Source organism: Oreochromis niloticus, linkage group LG8, assembly GCF_001858045.2.
Source record: "Oreochromis niloticus isolate F11D_XX linkage group LG8, O_niloticus_UMD_NMBU, whole genome shotgun sequence".
NCBI lineage: Eukaryota > Metazoa > Chordata > Actinopteri > Cichliformes > Cichlidae > Oreochromis > Oreochromis niloticus.
Window position 1 is genome coordinate 19,550,597 of NC_031973.2, and position 20,275 is coordinate 19,570,871.

General features: G+C 40.0%; 1 protein-coding gene across 3 annotated transcripts; it reads right to left on the minus strand.

Moving 5' to 3' along the window:
* Positions 1-1,592: 1,592 nt before the first annotated feature.
* On the minus strand, positions 1,593-15,434 carry LOC100692232 (vesicular glutamate transporter 1). 3 transcript variants are annotated; one of them, XM_013273804.3, is made up of 13 exons: positions 14,968-15,434; positions 8,922-9,174; positions 7,752-7,870; positions 7,539-7,653; positions 7,334-7,421; positions 6,910-6,996; positions 5,110-5,246; positions 4,537-4,686; positions 3,430-3,562; positions 2,552-2,662; positions 2,300-2,427; positions 2,133-2,202; positions 1,593-1,990 (listed from the first exon to the last, which is right to left on the minus strand). In XM_013273804.3, the coding sequence occupies exons 1-13, from the start codon at positions 15,027-15,029 to the stop codon at positions 1,695-1,697; spliced, it is 1,749 nt and encodes a 582-aa protein (XP_013129258.1). In that variant the 5' UTR covers positions 15,030-15,434; the 3' UTR covers positions 1,593-1,694. The 3 variants fall into 3 exon arrangements, with proteins under 3 accessions (XP_013129258.1, XP_019218283.1, XP_019218282.1); XM_019362737.1 differs by having other exon boundaries at positions 1,943-2,031; positions 2,081-2,202; XM_019362738.2 differs by lacking the exons at positions 2,133-2,202; positions 2,300-2,427; positions 2,552-2,662.
* Positions 15,435-20,275: the final 4,841 nt, after the last annotated feature.

Below are 20,275 nucleotides of genomic sequence, written 5' to 3' on the forward strand. Positions count from 1 at the left end.
ACAGAACATTATATACTGTGTTGTATTGGCACATGATTTTTTTTTCTAAAATGTGCACATTAAGGACAATAATGAAAAAAAAACAAAAACAACCAAAAACCTTTTGGGGCCAGGGGCAGAGACAAGGGGTGGCCATGGGTGGCTATGTTCAACCATATATTAATGGAGAAATTACATCCAGAAATTATACCTTCAGCAAACTTGTTTTGCCATAAATGAGCGTATTTCAACAGATGGTTGCTGATCTATTTTTGTTTTGCTTTTTTAAATCAGATGAGGGTTAAAATTAAAAACCAAACAAATATGTTATTATTCTACATAGTAAATGTACCATTTGACTAGAAAGACTAATACATAAGCCTACAGCAGTTTGTTTCTCTCTTGAGATGAGAGATGAGATGAGATAGCCTTTATTTGTCAGTTGCAGGTCTTTTGCCCGCAACCGAGATGACAGACCTTGCCGACCGTACATACATTACACAACATCACATTGGGGAGACAGGTCAGGCTAGGTAGCGAGGAAAAAACATCGAAATGTGTAACACAAAAGGATAATACAGGAATGCACAGATATCAACACACCATAGCACAATAAAACACAGATGAGCAACATGGGAAAGAGTTCCAGTGTGTACATCTGATCTGGGACCGCTGCAATCGTTCGACTGTGCCTCCAGCTGACCCGATGTCCACATCAGAGGGGAGGTAAGCGTTGGAGGTGGCGTTGGATCCGGGGTAGGGAGGGTGATGCGTCGGTGAGTGCTTATCAGTATCAGTATATGTATGTGTGTGCGTGTCCAGAGTTCAGCTGAGACAGTGTCCTTCGCCCTGCCAGGCTAAGTAAACAGTCTTCCAGCCAACCCAGGTGGCCTTGCATGGGATGGGAAGGAACAGTCTCAACATAGTCGTTATCAGGGATTGTTTTGATCGGCTCCAGCCTTGAGCCCGCAGCTGGCGCCGGAGGGGTAGCCAGATTATGATAGCAATTGTCTTCCAACCAACTCATGAGAATTTCGAGCTGTTTCTTTTAGCACTCCGACACTGGTCCCTCCATCATCCGTTGGATAGCTGCGAGTTTTTCCATGATGTTATTTACCTTCGAATCCGAGATCTTGTCACTCTTTTGCTCACAGAGCAGATTCTGAGACCTCGCGACCGCAGCCAACTGATCCGTGATGTATTCCAACTTCCATAACTTCCATAACATAACTTGGCCACCCCTATGAAAAATCTTGTCTTCGAAACTAATCTGACAATCTCAATAGATATCAATTTCTCCTAAAAAGAAAAGTCAGTGTGATCATTGTGCGCCTAAAGATGTGTAATCATGAATGATTAAGATACAAATAAGAGGCATAGAAATGAAATCCATGTCATGTCAGTCCAGTTTCTACAGTTACAATGACTAAGCATCAAAGAACGCCACACCAGGCCTAAAGCCGTCCTCTGACATGTCTGAAGGTGGACTGGTGAAACCATTCTGCCACACAGCGTATAACGACTGCACTCATGCACAAACACATTTTACGTTTACTACTGTCTTCACCTCTACTGTGCAGTCTCTGTGAAATTGTTAATTTATGATAAAATAGTCAGACCTGCTGAAAATTGTCCATCCCCACATTCCCACCAGTTTTTTAATGCCATTGAGTGAAATTCCACATTGCTCATAAACTGTTTCTGCTGGTTTTACGTTATAATTCTCGGTCGCCCTCTCCTCCGTAAAGATAATTATTGGTTCCGGCTGGTTGGACGTACTCCTCAGTTTTGTCCCAGTCTGATACCCAGCCGCCTCCTCCTCCTCCCCCAGCCATGCCCCCTCCGTTGGGATCCAATGCCTGGTTCGTGGCTCCGTAGCCCGCTCCACCGCTTGTGCGATACAGTTCTTCCGTCTCATTCGCAAGCTCGTCCTCGTCCAGGATCCCGCATTTCTCGTCACTCAGCTGCTCTGGCTCTGCCCAAGGTTGTTTTTCTCCAGATGCAAAAATACCTGCAGCAGACACGCAAACTCAGTGAGGTAATAAATGACATGAATGTTACAGACCTAGACTTTTACAGAGTTTTGCTGAATTTTCATCATTCAGAATTTTTGTAGTTGATCTGGTTAAGCACAAGAAGGGGGCTTTGCATACCATAGAACATAACACCTCCATAATGAACGAGTGAGGCAATAAGAAACACGCCCTGCCACTCTTCTCGCGTCTATCAGACAAACGTGAAAGAGAACCATGAGAAAGTTGAGTACACTTACAAGCACACATTATTATCAGTTAGTCACAAATTCAGAAACAGTTCTCACCTTATGCTTTGTCATGGCACCGACTATAAGTGGGCAGACCATCCCAGACAAGGTGCCTACGCCGTTGGAGATACCCATGAGGATACTAGCATAGCGCGGTGCAATGTCCAGGTGGTTGACATTGAAACCTTGTGAGGAACCATTATTATTATTATTAACATCTTGTGATAAAAGCACAACTATGTAGCTGCTTAACTTTCAGTCGCCTATCATTTATGATTAAAATCTTTGAAGGAACACTTCATATTTCACCTGAAATGGCGAAACCAGAGAAACCCACAGCCAGGACCAGGAATGTAATGGCAATGCCTTTTGTGTGTGAAAAACCAACTACCAGCAGCAAGGTAGCCTCCATCCCAAACCCTGATGCAGGCAAGCAAAAAACAGACATATAAAGAGTTTTAACATATTACAGTGCAAGCGCTTATTTTGTTGCCTTGTGTTCACACTTTTCGCTAACTGAATGCGCCTCGGTTGTCTTGTCGATTGGTTAGAGATAAGTGCCTTGCAAGCTTCTGCATTTCGCTTTGGTGTTTGATGTTTGGTTTCTCTCTACAATGTAAAAATAGCAGACAGTGGCAGGGCTTCTGTTTTTGATGAGTCATCATTTGCCTTATGTGGCAAATGACTTCTCACCACAGTCGCGTTTTTAGCTGCATAATCACCTACAGATATACTGTGCTTTTTTTCTCCAGTGTTGCTTAATTCACTTCAAAGTGCATGCAGAAAACAGCATAAAATCCAAATAATTTTATATAAGGACCATATATACACTGCTCCTTAAACAGTTAAGGGAACACTTAGATATTGCATTGTCAGTCTGTCCAGTTAGGAAGCATAACCTGCAGCCCTTACAGGCTGCACAGATAATGAGAGTCCATGAGCACGGTATGAGACCTCGATGTCCTTGAATGGGACGTGTGCTCACAGACAGGTGCCGTGACGATTGACTGGTATTCACCACAGAACACCAGACCCAGCAGGTCCACCGCTGGAACCACTTATTCTTCACAGATGTGACCACGTCCACACTGCCCATGACTTCCCTGGCTCTTTCAGTCCTGCCAGATGTGATTGTTTCATTTATGCAAGTTTTCATTTTCCCTTCCCCTTAGTTGGTTCTTTCTTACCTCCACAGTTCATTAGCTTCCTGACATTCGTGGTGGTCATGATGTGGTTGGATCGCAAATAGTCAGCAATCTGGCCACCAATGGGCACAATGATGGTCATAACCAGATGAGGAAGAGCAGACACTATCCCCACCTAGATGAGAACAAGAAAAAAGCCTTAACAGGTGCAAAACATCCAGTGGAAGTTGGCACAAACTGTGCGATCTCTGCCCTGTTATATACTACAGTTATAATCTGCCTGCAGATAATGACTGGAGCTCAAGCTAACGTGCTTATGACGCACAGAAAAGTACATATTTATATAGTTTCTTCCAGACTTTAAGGTGCAGTCTTGGAAGACATTCAAATACAAAAACTAATTTAGAAAACTCTTATTTTACACCAAGATTTTAAATAAAATTTTAAGTTCATTGAAGGTCAAAGTTGAGCTTATACATAAATGTCAGCAGTGTAGATATAGCATATGAAAGCGCATGGAGAGAGCTGTCAAGATAATGCAGCATCAGAATGCTGGCTGATGTCAGGATGTTGTATTAAAAAATTTGAGGTAAAGGGTCCTTCCTGGGGAAGGAACTCAGAGAGCATTTCCTGTCAACAGGCAGTTGTGCTCTCTGAGTGCTCCTGTTGCTTGTTTGCAGCAGGGTGGTGCAGACCATTGTAATGGCGGCAGAAAGGCTCTAGAAATCCTCCCTAAAGCCATTGTTCTTCTGGTACTCTGGTTTCCTCAGTCAGACATACAGGATATTTATTTAGTGATTCTAAGTTGGGTATATGTGTTAATATGAGACAAAGCTTTGAATGATCAGTAACACTAAAATAGAAATGCTTCAGTGTAACAGCATATAAATTAACTGATATTAAAAAAAAATATGTACCATAGAATAATTTTCAACCTTTTTAAAAATTTTTAATTATAGTAAATTAAGGTGAAAAATTGTTGTCAGTGCTTCATGACTTGTCAATATAAGATGCAAACTGCAATGGTACAAATGAGGACATTTAAATTTACCACTGCAGTGGCAAGACACTCAACCAAAGCTGCAGTGATGTCCTTTATTTTCTGATATAACTGCTGAAAGGTTTTTGCTTGTCGACTGCACATGTTACCTTGCTAATTTCAAACCCAAAGACCTCCTCAAAGTAAGCAGGCTGGCTGATGAGGAGCAAGTAGAAAGTCCAGCTTCTGCAGAAGTTGGCTACGATGATGGCATACACTGGCATGGAGGTAAAGAAGGCCCTCCACGGTGTGTTGAATTTCTGTAAGGGAAAAATGTGATGATGATTTTAGTGATTTTGTCTCAAACGTGTATAGCTCTTTGCTTGAACACGTAGCTAATTCATTTCTTAAATGTTTTCCTTTGAAACAAACGAGCATCACAAACGACAACAGAACAGGGCGTGTGGAACTAAGTTTTGCTTGAATGCAGATACAGAAATGACTGCTGATAAAGAGTTTCTAAATCTGTCACTGTGACAGATAAACAATTGAGCTTCTGACTCAGTGTTTGCTTGTTTATCATCTCCGCTCTCTCTGTTTGAATCAGCATATAAACTCATCTATTTTTAAGAGGGTTTTTTTAAACGTGGTTTCATAGCTATCCTGTAAACTAGTGAAATGCCCTTGAATGAAGTGCAGTGTTTTAATTGAGAGATCTTGAGAAATCTGTTGCATGCACTGACCGTTACTGTGAATTGGGCTGACTCGCCAATGCTTTCCTCAATGTATTTCCTCTCCTCCTCGGTGATGGTGGGGTGAGCTGCCGGACTTTCATACGAGACCAGGATCCAAAAGCAATACCACATGACACCAAAACTTCCTGGGAAAGGAACAGGCAGATTGGAGAAACAAGATTATTTTTTTTCCACATTAAATCACTACTGTGCAAACAAAGACCCCTTATTTCTTTATATTCTTCTTCCAAGATCCCAGACTTTGCTGTAACTTTTTAAAGTGGTCTTGAGCAACAGTTCTCTAGCCTTCATGAGTTTTTCTTTGGACAACGGTTACTTTTTCAGGCCAGTTCTTGTACCCGTGTCTAACTATGTTCAGAAGAATGTGCTTACTTGTTAAGCCACGTGACACTGAGCTGCGAATCATTCCAGAATAAAAAATGCATCCGACTCGAGGGATGAACCAGTGTTGTGTCTACACATTGCTAGTACAAATAGTTTGCTCCATTTCCATACAAAAAATACATTTTTCGCACCAACAAAGTGATTCGCAAAGACCTGTCTGCTGAATCTTTAAGCATAAAATACTTGAGATGTGCTGAGCATATCTCGGCATGCTGTGCAGTGCTTCCTTTAAAAGTTTTGCCGAAACTGGACAATTTCAGGTCAAAAGAGGAAGTGGCGCGTCTAAAAAAAACTTTCTGCAAATGAAGACTATCCGAAAGTCCTTAAGAAAGAGTAAAAACATTAGTAGCACTTTACAAAAGTGTCACACCATTAAATATTAGTAAGGTATTAATAAGTGCTTAATTAATCATTTATATATCATTACTCCTCCTTATTATGGCCTTTATAAATACGAATATGTTTATCTATCTGTTACTGTTACATCGTGTACAACTATCACTGGTAGTACATCACTTCTACTAATAATCATAATAACATTTATAATAATATATCTGTTTTTATGAATGTCAAACTAATGAGGAGTAATGATGCATAAATAATGAATTAAGCACTTGCTAATACTTTAATAATGCCTAACACTGTGACTTTATTATAAAGTTCTCCCAAGAAATTGATCCATCTACCGTTCACTGAAGCTTCAACAGAGCTCGTCTCAGTGGGAGGGTGGCTGTCAAGAAGACATTCTTATGGACGGGAAACAGGGAAAACACAGTCATGGATTGGCCTCCCCAAGTTTACCTCAGCATTAATTAGGAATGTAGGATCTCCAGAGAACAACACAAAAGGCAACCAACATCCAAAGAAGAGCTTTGAATGTCCTTCAAAGAGTTCAGATTTTGTGTGTCGAAGAATCAAGGTAGTCAAATATTGACTTTCAACTTTGATACAGTTGTACTGAACTATTGAACTAGAACTGTTTTTGCCTCATATGCTGTTTCAATAAATTGCTGCGCCGTCGAAAAATAAAAAGAACTAAGGCATTGCTCAAGATTCTTTCCGCAGTACTGTGTCCAAAACACGTAAACGTTTTGACATGACATGTGGTGTAATTTTTTTTTTTTTACCATGAGACTACATCCTTCTGGTATTTATGGCGCTGGTCTGTTGTGGTTTTCCTTTTCTCACAGTTTCATTATGAGTGAGGCTGTACTGTGTGATGGGTGCGTTCAGTGTCTTCACAAGCATTCGCATTTTCATGTATCAACAGCTAAAGCTGCACTTATTATTCCGCCTTAAAACTCTGTTGCCAGCTTTAACATGCAAACAGTTAGCTTATTAAAAAATGCATATTCATTCCAAACTGAAGGGTTTGAAATGAGGCCCAGGGTAAAGGCGTCTTACCATACACATAGAAGACAGATGACCATCCTGAGTACTGGACTAGGATTCCAGCTAATGGCATGGCAATCACAGCACCAGCATAAGAACCTAAAACAGGAAAAAAATGATTTTATTTTGATATTAATTATATATATTTGTTGTTAATTTTCTTAATCTATCACCCATACTGCTCTTCATTTGCTATAAAATGCAGTGAATTTCTCAGTGTAATTTAAACTATCTTTTTAAAAATGAAAAAAATTGAACCCAAAACAGCACAGGATTTTAGTCATATATGTCAAAAAAGCAGCAACTCCCCCCTTTTACCCTGCTGATTCATTTGTAATCATTAGTTTAACCTCTAATTACTCAACTGTTTTACCGTTGTTATGAACACCTATTGTTTGCAGGCAGAGCTGCTGAGGGTCACTGATCACAGACTCACCACAAAAGGCTGTTGTTGCCAGGCGACTTCTTTCAAGAGGTGGTGCCCATTTGGCCCAAATACCATGACATGCCGGGTATGAAACCCCCTGTGGGAATAGGAGTAGAATGTAGGAATTTGCATGATTATAAATAATCTCAACTGCATTATGTAAACAGAAGCACATTGCAGTTCCAGGGGAGTACTTTAGGGGAGAGGGAAGCACCTCCACAAGTCCTTGAAAGATCCTGACAATGATAACGCAGCCAAAGTGCATACGAGCTGCTGTAGGAATGAGCATGTTCAGAAAAGATGTTGCCACTATAGCAAAGCCAAACACCCTGAAAAAGAAACAAAACACAAAGAAGAAATTACCCCATTGAATATGCTTTGCGACAAAAGCTGATTATTCCTTGCACGGCGCAGGAAGTTAACAGACCTGTTTGCTGCAAACTTTTGACAAATGAACCCTCCGGGGATTTGAGTTACAATGTATCCCCAGAAGAATGAACCGTGGATCATTCCCACCGTTTCAGGATCCCAGTCAAACTGTGCTTTCTGTTAGGACACACAGTAAGACACATCATTTAAAATCATAATTGGATATGTGCAGCTGAGTTATTCTTTCATTTCTCAAAAGCAAGACTGTATTTAACATCATCTAAAAGTGGACATTGTATAATTAACAGTAAAGAAGAACCATAAAAAACAGATGTTGTCCACTACTGACACCTGCTGACCAGCCACAAGTATTCCCCCAGATCTGTCAACTACATCAAACATTCACTAGCTGGCCCCACGTCCTCATTTTAGGTTTGACAGCGTTTTAGTAGGTAAAGGTGAATGGCTTGGACATGAATTGAGCTGCAGTTTGGGGAAGGCCTCGAAGGGAACTGCTGGCGGCTCCCAGGCCTGGCAGATCCCCATGTACTAAATATAATTCAAGAAGTTAAAGAACTGAAAAGGGGAGGGAGGGTGAGGCACGTAAACGAGAGGGAATAACTTGTAGAACTGGGGGAAGCTATAGATGAGAATCAGAAGCAGCGTGTTTGGAGGCGTGGTCTTAATATCTAATTATATCAAACAGCTGGAATTGGAATAAACCTTTTTCATAGGCAGTATTTTGGTTTTACTCTAGCTTTGTTTGATTTGGTGGATCGGTTTTTAGGATGCCTGCATTGTTCAGTCCTGGTTAGTTGAGGAAATTAGCTCTTCCCTTTATGACTAGTTAAAATGCTGAGACTCTTAGAAGAAAGTGAAGTAGCTTGGGATCATGGGAGGTGCTGCCTTCAGGTGATAATACAGAGAGAAATCGTTCTCATGGAAGTCCTGCCATGTTAGTTTTAATAATGTGACACTTTGGTATGCTTACTCGTGTTTTATCATTCCAGGCGGTGCAAATAACATTTTCTCATGTTGTTAAATCCTAACTCAGCATTTTATGAGTCCATTAGACATATGTAGTCATATGTAGGGTACCTAGCACAATCACCCATGGCCAAAACAATCTTAAAACAACATAAACAGTCATAGTACACAATATGTAATATGGCTCTGTCACTTCAGGGGAAAATGTAACATTAACTCAGACTCATCTGCTGTCACTCACCACTATAACCTCCTTGTTGTCTTTGAAGATGGTGTGGCTGTTGACCATGCTGACGATAGCCACTCCCAAGTTACACCGGATACCAAAGGAGATGCAGAAACCAATGCCAGAGAGGATTGCGATGATGTAGCGCCTGGGCAGACCGAAGCACGTGCAGTCCACCACAGGCATCTCCTTCTCCTCCACCAGCTCTGGCCGGCCCTCTGCCGACAGCTCGATGGTCTCGCCATTTTCCTGTTTCTTCTCAATAGCTCTGTGAGGAAAAGTGGGTAGATTAAAAGTGTCACCTACATTTAGGTCACTTTATTGTTCCTGCATCACAAATCTGACAAGTTATCTTTGAAGAGGGGGTAGATAAACTGTATTCTTTAATAAAGGCAAAAATATTTGTATTTCTTATCTCTTAAGCATAACTTGCTAAAGAAATAACCTTGAAAATACACAACAAAACACTCTTGTATGCAAATGAGTCATTTCAAAAAGCTTTCTACTAGTAGAATGTATTGTTTACTGATTTATTTAAGCTAAGCAATGATTCATAAGTGACAGGAAATAACTCGAGGTTCACCAGTCACTAAGTCCTGAAAGCCTAATGCATGTCATTGATTTAACTTCAGAGGAATCAGTAAGTGGGCCTGAGGTTTGCCAATCTCTTGCTGCCACAGTGAAAACAGATCCTCTTCTGAAAAGCTTGTTGACTGACAACTTGGCCTGATGAAAGTGAGTGGGTTTAGATGTTCAGACAGTCCTCCTGGGTGTCTGTTTGACTGCTAAGTCAAGCATCTTCAAAAAAAAAAAAATCACAGTCAGCACAAATGTCCATTAGCATCCCACTGCTGGGACCTGCTGTTAACGTTTTAACTTATCACATTAAGTTAATGCAATCAGGATTTTTGCGCTGCACCCTCACAGAAACCGCCAGCAAAGAAAAGCCTAAAGCGAGCTGCTCTTCTGCCTCACTGCGAAACCCTTAGAAACCACGAGGTCTGCCAGCCTCCGACAAGCATCAAATATGCATCTAAATGTAGCCGTCATCTATTAAACATGACATGTGAAAAGCTGAGTTGTAAGATAAGACCACTGCAGATCCGATCACAGAGATGCACAGAGTATGGCTATACTTCGTCAAAGCACATCCACAAACTCAAACCTGCAGCTTTTAGCCAAAAATCAACTGTGCAAATGTAGAGCAGAGATCATGGGAATATTTCGTTTGACAACTTGTACTGAACAAAAGGAGATTAAATGAACCAGATTAGATTCATAACTGACTCTTCCTGATTTTTAATTGGCCACAATTTTGACAGGTTAGGAAAAGCCTAGAGCAGGTTATGATACTGTCATTGTATGATTACATGGAATGTGACAAACCCTTCAGCGAAACAGTGACAAAAAAAGCAATCATGGAGGCAATAATCAATAAAAGTATCAATAAAATATTATTTATATTGGATATATAACTAAATCCAGTTTTAACCTCTTAGGATCAATGTATTTAAAAGCCACAATAGTTTCTATTTATTTTTTCATGTTTCAGAGTTGGACAAGTAGGAAGTGACAGATCAGTTTTTAGCTCATCCAGCTAAAGGACCGATGAGTTCATGATGCCGTTGGTCTAGCCGTCCACACTTTATATTCCTGTTAGAGCGTTAGTCAGATCACACTTGTTGTTAATCTCTGGCTCTCTTCCACAGCATGTCCTTCATCCTGTCTTCTTTCTCTCCCTCGAACCGGTCGCAGCAGATGGCCGCCCCTCCCTTCCTGTTAAATTGGAGTTTTTCCTTCCCATTGTCGCCAAAGTGCTTGCTCATAGGGGGTCATGTGATTGTTGGGCTTTTTCTCTGAATGTTTTATTGTAGGGTCTACCTTACAGTATAAAGCGCCTTGAGGCGACTGTTGTTGTGATTTGGCGCTATAAAATTGAATTGAACTGAAAATTGAATAGATTTTAGTGAAACTTAAAACAGTGATCACCTAATCGTGGTCAAGGTCAGTGTCAAGGTCACATTTGCCATTTTACAGGCAGTATCTTATAAACTGTGAAACATTATGAGCTGGATGAGTTACTACATCACTGCCCTTTAGGTTTTATATATAAGTGAGAAGCTTCTATTGACCTGAATCAGCCATGCAATCTGAAAACCTCATCCACTGATTTATATGCCGCCGTGGTAAATATGATCACAGTGAACCTCTGATGTAGCACCATGCTCTTCCTGACCAAACAGTCATTTTCATGATGACAGGAGACTGGAGGATGGCGTGAGACACTCAAGACCAAACACAAACAAAGCTGATAAAACTATCCAAATCAAAATATGCACACAAAATAACCTTTCACACGCTAAAATGTGTAGTGTGTGATGTAATACGAAAAACCCTAGTCCTGATTCTTGTGATTCTGATGCTGTAATATTTTTTCCTAGATTTCAGTGTATTTTTATCTAAAGTCACTGAAGGTTGAGAAACAAAGGAAATTGCAGAAGTGACTAGGACATATGACAAAACACCTCAGGTCAAAACACTTCCCAGATCTCTTTTTTTGTTGTGAGTAAATCTGTGTGTCATACTTTCGATATTCAACAACAGAGCTTGTTCATCTAGTGGCAAAAGCTTTTATATGTACATCTGTTGTGTAGGCATTGGAGTTAAGACAGTTGTTTATATCACCCGATGTAATATATTTCCTGCAGACTTTAAAACGACATGGTTATTACCAGAGAACTGCTGTGAGGTCATTTGTGTTCCTGCCAACAAATCTGTCCAGAACATTCATACGAAATACCAACAAGTTTGAAAACAGCTATGCCGTTATAAAACATGCTCTGTTGGTAACTGTAAGCAGGGGTTCCAACGATCTTCAACACCGATCAAGTATTAATGATTTTCGTTGTTAAATTATTAATATCTCTGGCTCTCTTGGACTATTTTTGTCTGGGCTGGCCTCTCTCGTCTTTCTTCCTGTCTCTTTTTCATCTTTAACCCTGCATCTTACCGGCTTCTCCTCTGACTCACACATAGTCTCACACATAATTCACAGCAGTCCTTCCTTATTTTACACCAGTTTATTTCCCTAGTGTCCATATATGTAGTTTTTTTTTTTCCACTGGCTGTACACTTGTAGTGCTTTCGGTCTCACTTTACAGTAAAGCTCTCTACTTATGATGTAATTTCTCAACATTTACCATGTAATTTTTGTCCTTTTTAAGCATCTCAAAACACAACTGACATTTTAAATGGAAAGTTTTAATTAACACTGAACATTTCTATGCAATTAACATATTTTGGGTATTTTAGAAGAAACAGCCAATGATGTTTCTTCTTCTTACATTGCAATTGCACATTATTGTTAAGGGCATAAGCCGTATTATAGAATATCATAAACACCCCTTCTTTCATTCTAATTACACATTATTTTGGTGCGCAAATTGTAATATGCTTCAGAGTTGTCCCATCTGAATAAGGGGGCACACCAAGTCATTTCTTGAGAAGGTATGTCCACCAGAAAACACAATAAATGAAGTATAATGCAACAAAATGTGGGAAATCTGAAAAGCGGAGATTATGCCATACAGCCAAAACTGCTAACAACAGTGTGTAAAGAATGAAAACGTGTTTTTATTGCCTTAAAGATTTGTATTATATTAGAAATAGTCACGTTATAAATTGTGCCTCCTTCTAAATTAATCTAAAGGTGTTCAACACTTCAAAATGCAGTTCTCCTTTCCCTTAAAACCTCCTTGCTCTGCTGCACTGACATTTTAGACTCATTCGGAATCAATTAGTATTTTCGATACTGAATATTACACCCTAGACTAATTATGGTGAAAGCATTTTCATTATACTATAGGTCAAGGACTTTATTATAAAGGGCCACTATATTTTACATTTTATACTGTATCAGTTGCAGTGACTTTTCATAACTGACCCCGGGTTAAGGAAAATCCGTCGTAATCCCTAAAATCTCCCTGACCTTCTCTCCCTTTCTCCCGTTACACCTTGTAGAAAAGCCTCGATTGAATCATTCCTGTAGAACAATTGAACTCAATCCCAAACAAGTAAAAGTTCTGAATGTTGGAGTATAGCATAGCTGAATTCCATATTTCCTAAATCAATGCACTTGGTTCTGTCAGCGGGTTAATCTCTTAATTCATACATCAAGGACAAATGCAGGGCAGACCGCCAGCTCGGACACGTTGGAATAATTGATTAGATAAGAGAAAGTTGATGGGCTGAAAATGCTCCATGGCATTAATACAAACTAAGTCTCCTAATATAAAATGTTTTTAAAAAATCCCCTATCCGCTCATGTGGCAGTTATAACGGACGAAGGAAAAAAGTATTAGAGAGTTAATCATAAAATACTCGCGTGGAACGAGTTTTCCAGGTAAGTCTTTTGAGGATAAAACCTGAGATAAATAAGAGATTCAGGGTGTGTTCGAGTCAAATTCCTGCTGATCCTGAAAATAAAGACAAGTGCCAGCTGTCTACTATGATCACTGACTGAAATCACAGACGATCGCGTGACTGCTAATTTGCTCTAATCAACTTTGAAAAGAAGAAGATGACGCTTGAACAGTAAACATCAGGTAGAGAGTTGTGTAATAAAACAGGCGTAAGGTTTAGTCATTTACAGTGATTAAATAAAGAGTAATTTTCGAATGTAAGGTGCGGATTTCGCGTGCGGAGAGTAGGAGCGGTCAAGCAGGCTTTTACGCAAAGCAGCCAGGTACCGACGGGAGCACGTGAGAGCAGTGCGCTCCGGTGAGATGACCTGCGCTCTCTGCCGCAGGTCGAGTGTCCTAATCCCGGCTATGAAGGGGGGTGCGCGGGGGAGGGACAAGATGACAAGCTATCTGGCTACTTACAAGGGGAGAGAGGAAGAGAGACGTGGCCAAGGTGTACGCCCTGCAGGGATTTACGTGGGCCGACAGCTTGGACGGGGAGATGCTATTTCTGGAGGGGATTTAAGTGTTTAGACGCTGCATCAAATCCCGAGAGAAAGAAAGGGGAGTCCACCTATTAGTTTCTTGCTATCGGATAACTGGCCAGGTTCCTGACTATCTTACACACTATTTCTCAGGAGTGCCCAATGAAGGTTTTTGCTTTGTTTTGTTTTGCTTTTTGCAACTGAGTGTCAACAGAATTGGTTGCACTGTCACTATAAACCTATAAAAGTGTCCCAATAAGTCAGTAAAATGATACTGAGTTCTTAAATGTCTGTTTTTCTGTTATTATAACCGATATATAACAAGTTCTATGATAAAATAGCTGTTTTGTTTTATGAGGTTACTGTCCACTAATGAGATGTGAGATGACCGGCTTCTTAGGCCTGTTTTTCGCTACACACAGTTCCTCTTTGGAAGAATAATTAGAGCAGATTATCAACATTGTCTAATCTCTAAAAATGGTAGAAAGTGAAACATACAGTTTTATCAGTCTTTCCTAAAAATCTTGATAGACACCCCCTCCCCTCATACACACACACACACACACACACACACACACACACACAGTGTCACAGTGTCTCTGTAATGTGACAATGTAACAGCACGGCAGAAAAGCTTGGGAGAAATGGATCCAAATATCGATCCAGCGCTTCATCTTACACTGAGAGAACATTTTGAGCCTGAAATGTAACTTCATTCTGTTTTTTTGCTCTTCGGGAACAAAGACTGATACACACTGCTTATAAAAGAGAGTTTGAACATTAATTGGGGATTCCTTTTTAATCTCTTATCAGCTACTGTAAGTCGCCAGTGTCACATACAGCGAGTTATTGTGTACACATTTCTTATATGAAAGATTTATAAGCGGACACATATTTCCATATTATTGATTCAGGCCTCTGGACATTATATTTCTTTAAATCTTCTCAATAGAAACACTGATAGACTAACAGGCCATGTTTCAGCATCAGTAAGAATGAACTTCCCCTCAGGTCCGCAGCTTAACCGCTAAACACAAAGCTCCTTTTTAACATTAAAGGTCATCCAGCAGATGTTTCTGCTCTGTTTCTGTTCCCTGTGGAGGAGATTTTACATACCCGTATATTTTCCCAAGAGTTTTGGCTGCCACGGCCTTAAACCTGTCCGGCCGGACCTCCATCCTCACGTCTCCAGGACCGGACCAATGTGCAGTCTTTGCGCGCTCCCGACTGAGCGCACAGCCTTTCTCCTCTGCTTCCCGGCTTCTTGCGTCTTACTCACATTAAAAGAACCGATTTGGTTGGGTCACCAGCTTTCTTAACTCACGCTTTCATGTGAAACGAGACTCGTAATCAGCGACAGACTGTCTAGAGATTTGACTGAGCCTGCTTCAAGTCCCTTTATATAAAACCAGTCGAATATGCATGTTCAGCCCCACTTTTCCGGATACCCTGTCCAAACAAACTTCGTCACACTGTTTGGTGTCCGTAAAGGTTCACAGAGAGTCGTAGGCAACTTTCGATAAGATTCATAGCCAAACGTTGTCTCTGGCCATGGTCCTGAAACAGATTACTGCTGCCGCTAATCTCTCCAAGTGTGTAGTGAGTGGAAGGTATACGGCACTTCCTTCCTCGTTTTAAGCACCGACTATCCAAGCCGCGGCTATTCTTGGACTGCACAAGCCTTGAATGGGGAGTTAGTGTAAACACTGTCCCACCAAGAATATTAACAGAGTTTCTGGGTATTTGTAAGAAGGTACGCAGACTCACCTCGGGACAGTGGTTGTGGATTAGATTGCAGGGTTTTTCCGCGTTTATGACCAGAAAATAATTTTAGAAGGATTGAAAATCAATAGAACATCACAAATGGAGTCTTGAGCTCTTCATGATCTGCACCTTACCAGCAGGGGCAAAGGCAGGGCTGCTATATGTCATTATAAGTTAATGGAGTCACTTATTTGGTGCATACTGGCGAGCTGCTTTCTTTTTTTTTACATATAGAAATGTTTAAACTAGCATAAAACATGCTTAATGTAACTGTATACTGTAGATAGAAAAAGTGCAAAAGAAAAACTGCATTGTTTTATGACTGTGCCTGATTGTTGATTTGGCCACTCATAAAGTTGTTGCTACTTCTCTGATAGGTATATTTGGGCTTTTTTTTTTTTTTTTAGCAATCAAGTAATCAAGTAATCAAGTAATCAAGATAGTTTTAAAGAGGCAAAACACCTTTCCCAGTCCAAGAGCCTGTATTCCTTTAACATGCACAGATTAAATCAGGCTTGTTATGTTTATTTTGCTTAAGTCATTAGTTAAACTTGCACTGCAGCTCATGAAGTAATAAATGGAGCTGTAATTTTTGATCACACAACTCGAAAGACATATTTATTTATTTTTTACTTTGGAGAGTTTATTTTCTAATGAGGGTGGTGCAGCTTTGATAAGATGGTGGAAAAATCTAGTTTATTATGTGTAATAAACAAAAAAAGGCACAAATGACTACAGTTCATACATATAACTGTGACTGAGAATAATGGGCAGTGAGGGTAAAGGAAGTCATGATTAACATTAACAGAGCTGGATGTGAAAGTGCCGTATATTATATCGCTAAGCTGCTCACTGTGCCTTAGTTTCTTCTTTATTTTACTGCTGTTGAGTAAAATCAAAAATTAGTCTATGTGTACAAAAAAACAACAACACAAATATTCCAATAACTGTAACGTCTCCCTTATCCATCATTCAAAAACAGTAACCTACGCAAGCATGTCATATGTAACTCTTCTCCAGATCCTTCGCTGATATAGTTCTAAGAGAGCGAGAGGAGAGGAAGAGGGCAGGCAGGGGCATGGCAGACGGAGGAGGGGACAGACTGGGAGGGACCGAAATTATGGATGGCGTGTCCGAGAGAGAGCCATAACCAGCTTTCTGCAGGTCCATTACACTGGAGCTGACGGAGGCGTGAAAGAACACGGGGGGAGGGTCCATGGAGTCTGTGTCTGCAGACAGAAAATAAGATGCACTTTTAAAAGTTTTCTTTACATAGAAAAGCTTTTTTAGATTTTAGCTTTAAGATAATCTAAGGACAAGACTCCAAAACAATGGAAAATCAAACATAATCAGTCGTGTTTATGGTGTATATATTACAGATTTGCATTTCCACACACTAAAGCATCACTTTGCCTCTAAACAGCAGCAAACAGGAAGTGCTTTGGTACCAACAAGTCAGACAGAAAAGATGAGAGAGTTATTTTCCTGCTGATGATAATTTATAAGTGTCTTATAAGTGTTGTTGTTGACAGTCTCTCAGGAATAGTTTCACATGCTGCCACACAGATTCTAATCATTTCTGTTTCCAACTCAAATTGAACGTGGTTCTACCTCAGAAACAATGAAAGCTACCTGGGTCATTGTTGAGCTGGGTGTGCATGTACTGCTGTTTGGTGTAGAACTTGTTGTAGATGCAGTACACTGCAGCCATCAGAGCAAAGGTTCCCATGGCTGCTGCGATGAACAGACCCACTTTGGCGTTATCTTTGTCTACAAGGGCATCTGCAGAGGCACAAACACACGACGGTGCTCATCAGAGTTTTCACATAAAAATCCTTCTAAAATTGAGCTAGACAGGAATTCAACATTTAGCACTGTAAATTCAAACAACTGCAATATAAAAATCCCAAAAAGTTACCAGAAGTCTAATTTTTCAAATAATACATGTGCCATTTGATTATAAACACTTTACATTTAGCTGTCCAAACTGAGCCACTCAAATATTTTCAGTGGGTGTAACTTAACTTTCTTCCACCTCTCCAATTACTTGAAGTTAATGTAAACTCTTCTGTCTTGTCCAAACTAGACAGCCTGTACTTTTTTAATTGAACTATAAGCGGCATCACATTGTAATAGAAAATGTATTATTTTTATATACCAAATCATCAGTGGAGTGAACTTGAAATGCACTTGACAGCACTTCAGTTTATCGTAGCATTGGATCAATCTGCAGTCTGTAAGCTCTTACTGAAAACATTGAACTTTCCATATACTCACACAGAACACTGCAGTGTTAATGCATTAAAGTGCAGACTGAAGCTGACAAACAAGCGTCAGCTGGTCATTGTTGTTGCTCTCCTTTCTTCCTGTCTTTCTTGAACTGAGGTAGTGATCCCTGCTACGGTGTAACCCATAGTGCTCTGCCCAGCCTGACATGTCTCACATTGATGCTTTCCTATTAACCCTCACCAAAGGTGATATCATGATGGTATTAGGGCCATACACACCCATTGAAAAGTATATATCTAACTTTGAGTAGTACTTAGTTAATCACAAAAAAGAGTTCAAGTTTTTTTTTAAAAAAGGAAGAAAATGTCACAGAAACAGAAACAAATAAGTAAAACGACTTTTTTTTTAGCATATTACATTTACACAATTTAATCTTTGCAATTACTTTGAGTATTTGGAAATACATGGTACAATTTTTAACTAATTATCTCGTCTCACTGCTGGATGGCAGTGAACATGAAGCTCTCTTTCCCAGTGTTCACACACTTACATGTCCGCATTGCGTTTAAATTACTGGTTTCCTCCTTTTGGAGTAGGTCCCGTATGTGTGGGGGTGGAGGTGGAGGAGGAGGAGGTGCTCCTGGGGCCTTATGGGCGCTGATTTTCTGCTCAGACTTCAGCGTGCTCTGGGAGCTGCTCAGTGGAAATATCAACAGCAGACACAGAGCTGCCAGGCACGCCATGTTGGTCATCTATGAGTACACCTACAAATAAAAACAATGCTTCTAATAAAAATAATAATAAAACGCAAAACCTTTGCTTCATTAGTCTGCATCTTACTCATGTTAAAAGTGAAACATATACAGTACTGTGGAAATGTTGAATCATGTCTTGTTTTTGTTTACGTTTTGGTTTTTTGAGCAATAGTTCTTCAGGCTTTCTGAAGGTCTTTCAAAGTTTTTCTCTGGTTTTTCGCTTATTTTCAGTCCAGTCGTGTACCTGACCATTTTCAATGGAGCGTTTTTTGTTTTTGTTCATTTGGTAAGTCATTTAACAGTGACCTATGACTCATTCAACCATAAAAAGGCACCTGACTCAATGGATGAACCAGTGTTGTGTCTACAAATAACAGACAACTTAAACTGAATCTTTTAACACTTTATTACTAGTAGATTTTAATTTGTTCCCATTTCTTTAGTTGAATCTATTAAAAAAAATGCCAAGGCTAAAAGAGTTTGACAGGCATAAAATAGTATTTTTGCACCAAACAAGGGGATTCTCAGTGTTATTGGTTAAAAACTTGGCAGATGGTCTGCAGTATGTCCTTAAGAATTTTGAGGAGGCTGGAGAAATTGAAGAGCAGACAAAGTACCAAACCTAAAAGAATTTCCATAGCAGATGATTAGCATCTGAAAGTCAAGATTAATTCAATGCAGACCTGACACAGGACACGAGAGATGCTCTCATCCCTTCACCAAAGAAATGGTCTCAGTGGTGGGGTGGCTGTCAAGAAGCCATCCTTAAGGTGAAACAGGAAAAAAGGCTTAGGGATGCCAAACCACACAACCAAATTCAGGAAACACGTTTTATGGAGCGATTCATTTTTTAGCATGGCAGTGATCCCAGAAACACTGCCAAAGCATAACTGGATAGAAAAACACAGCGAAACACTATCAGTCATGGATTGGCCTCCCCAGAGCTCGGACCTCAACATTACTGAAGCAGTGTGAGATCATTTTGACAGAAATGGAACAAAAGGTAGCCAAAATTCAAAGGAGAGCTTTGAATGTTCTTCAAGAAGCCTGGAGAACTATTCTTGAAGACTACTTAAAGAAATTATAGGAAAACTTAGCTAAGAGAGTTCAGCCTGTGTTGAAGAATAAAGGTGTCCATACCAAATGTTGGCTTTCACACTCATTTGAATTGTACAAACTGTGCTCTATATACTTGTTTGCAAGTGTTTCAATAGATTACTGCAACTATTTCCAATTTTCCTAGCAAAATACAAAGAAATTGGGGGTGGTTCAAGACTTTTGCACAATACTGTGTATTGTACAACAGTAAGATCTATGGTGACCAAACTCAAACGATCAAAAGAGAACTGCAGATGCTTTAATCTACAGTACTAATTTTCATGTTGTAAACCAGACCCATTCCCGCTTTAAAAACACATATCTGGAAGCATTTAACTGTCTATCAAATATTCACTTACTGTGACAAAATAATCATATTTAAGATAAATTATCTGTGCTTACCTGAGGTCAAACCAAGGCTGCCGTTTTTCTCAGAGATGGGCGTTGGTCCCTTCCTCTCTGCCTCTCTCAACGACTGAACTGAGACTGCATCCAAGACAACTGAAGTCCCCAGACACTGAATATTTCCAAGGGGACATATGTGAGCACGCCCAAGCATATACATGTAGCAAGTGCTA

Bases quoted from the DNA above. Each gene is read 5' to 3' on its own strand.
- LOC100692232 (XM_013273804.3), bottom strand. From the start codon at position 15,029: ATGGAGGTCCGGCCGGACAGGTTTAAGGCCGTGGCAGCCAAAACTCTT. The intron at 2,203-2,299 runs GTGAGAACTGTT...TTTGTCTGATAG, and splicing joins GTGCCATGACAAAGCATAAG to ACGCGAGAAGAGTGGCAGGG. The intron at 1,991-2,132 runs GTATGCAAAGCC...TGTCTGCTGCAG, and splicing joins TGGAGGTGTTATGTTCTATG to GTATTTTTGCATCTGGAGAA.